The sequence below is a fragment of the Capsicum annuum genome, unplaced genomic scaffold, assembly GCF_002878395.1.
Source record: "Capsicum annuum cultivar UCD-10X-F1 unplaced genomic scaffold, UCD10Xv1.1 ctg1571, whole genome shotgun sequence".
In the NCBI taxonomy this organism is placed as follows: domain Eukaryota; kingdom Viridiplantae; phylum Streptophyta; class Magnoliopsida; order Solanales; family Solanaceae; genus Capsicum; species Capsicum annuum.
Genome location: NW_025821204.1, coordinates 1 through 1,255, shown reverse-complemented (window position 1 = coordinate 1,255; position 1,255 = coordinate 1). Strand labels below are relative to the sequence as shown.

General features: G+C 36.3%; 1 protein-coding gene across 1 annotated transcript; it reads right to left on the bottom strand.

Annotated features, from left to right (window-relative positions):
* Positions 1–36: 36 nt before the first annotated feature.
* Positions 37–1,249, bottom strand: LOC124890338 (putative late blight resistance protein homolog R1A-3). The gene is made up of 2 exons (XM_047402195.1): positions 559–1,249; positions 37–439 (listed from the first exon to the last, which is right to left on the bottom strand). Exons 1-2 carry the CDS (start codon positions 935–937, stop codon positions 423–425), a joined length of 396 nt encoding a protein of 131 aa, XP_047258151.1. The 5' UTR covers positions 938–1,249; the 3' UTR covers positions 37–422.
* Between the last annotated feature and the right edge of the window lie 6 nt (positions 1,250–1,255).

The following is a 1,255-nucleotide window of genomic DNA, read 5'->3' as shown; positions in this document are numbered from 1 at the left end:
TCTATCTCAAACATGGTGGTACGAGCAATAAAGGTACCTTAAATGAAAAAGTCTCGGAAAGGACCTGAGCAGTCCAGAGAGGGGTAAAATACAATGTTTAAGTATAGATAAGACTAGCAAAGCGAAGAAACTTTAAGGGAGTAGTTGTGTATGTGGATGAAAAAATTTTCCTCCATATCAAATGTGTTTAACATGTTATATTGAGGAGAACAGATAAATAGAATCAACATCGATAGAAAGAGAAGTCATTCAACTATATACACTTTCCAAAGGCAATACATCCACTAAACCATGTATCAATCCCAAACAAGTTGGAATCGGGAATTTTCACTAACTATACTTTCCAGACAGGAAACATCTCCCACTGCAAAGAGTGATCCAACTTCTTATTTTTGCTTGAATGTACCTTATGGTACTCTCCATCAAGTAATCTTTTTGTCTGCAATGCACAGACAGTGGTAAATAAATACATGAAAAAGTGAACACACGTATGTAAAGTAGAACGAGAATGACGAATATAAATGAAGCGTTCCAATTTTTTGATGAATGTTTACTCACGTATATTGTTGATGCGAATAACAAGGTCATCATTTCCCAAGATTTGTTGCTCCTCTTGTATTTGCTCTGCTGAAACAAGAACAGAATGCATACATTTGTGTAGTTCAATCAGCTGTAGAGTCTGAATATCAGCAAAGTCGAAAGGAATTTGCTCCAACGAATAGCAATCTGTTAGGACAAAGTGCTCAAGGCTTGGGAAATGATAACTTGTTGCTTCCCATTGCTTTAGATACATGCTCTCAAGAAGTAAATTCTTTAGTCGAAAGAATCCCTCTTCATCCTCATCGCTTAGTTTCCAAATTTCTCCATGAAAGGCGTGATGTTTAAGTTTGAGAACCTCAAGATTGGGTAACTTTCTGAGGAAGTTCATGTCTTCCATTTTAGGTGTGTTTTGCACAATGTTAATTTCTTAAGTTTTGGTGGGAAATTGTCACTGTGTGGAATGTGTAGCCGAGGTGTGTACACCCAATCTGCCGTCCTCCATAATCTTCTGAGAATATGCATACAATCCGTTTTAAACTCAACTTTGAGCTTCTCAAGCTGAGTTAAATGTACAAGATTATCAAGAAAATAACACTTTTCAGTATCAACTGAATCAACATTTAAAATTCCCAACTTCTTCAAATTTGGAATTCTTTGGAACAACTCTACGTTACAAGATGAGGGCATCAATCCCGTTAATGTTTGTAAGTGATTC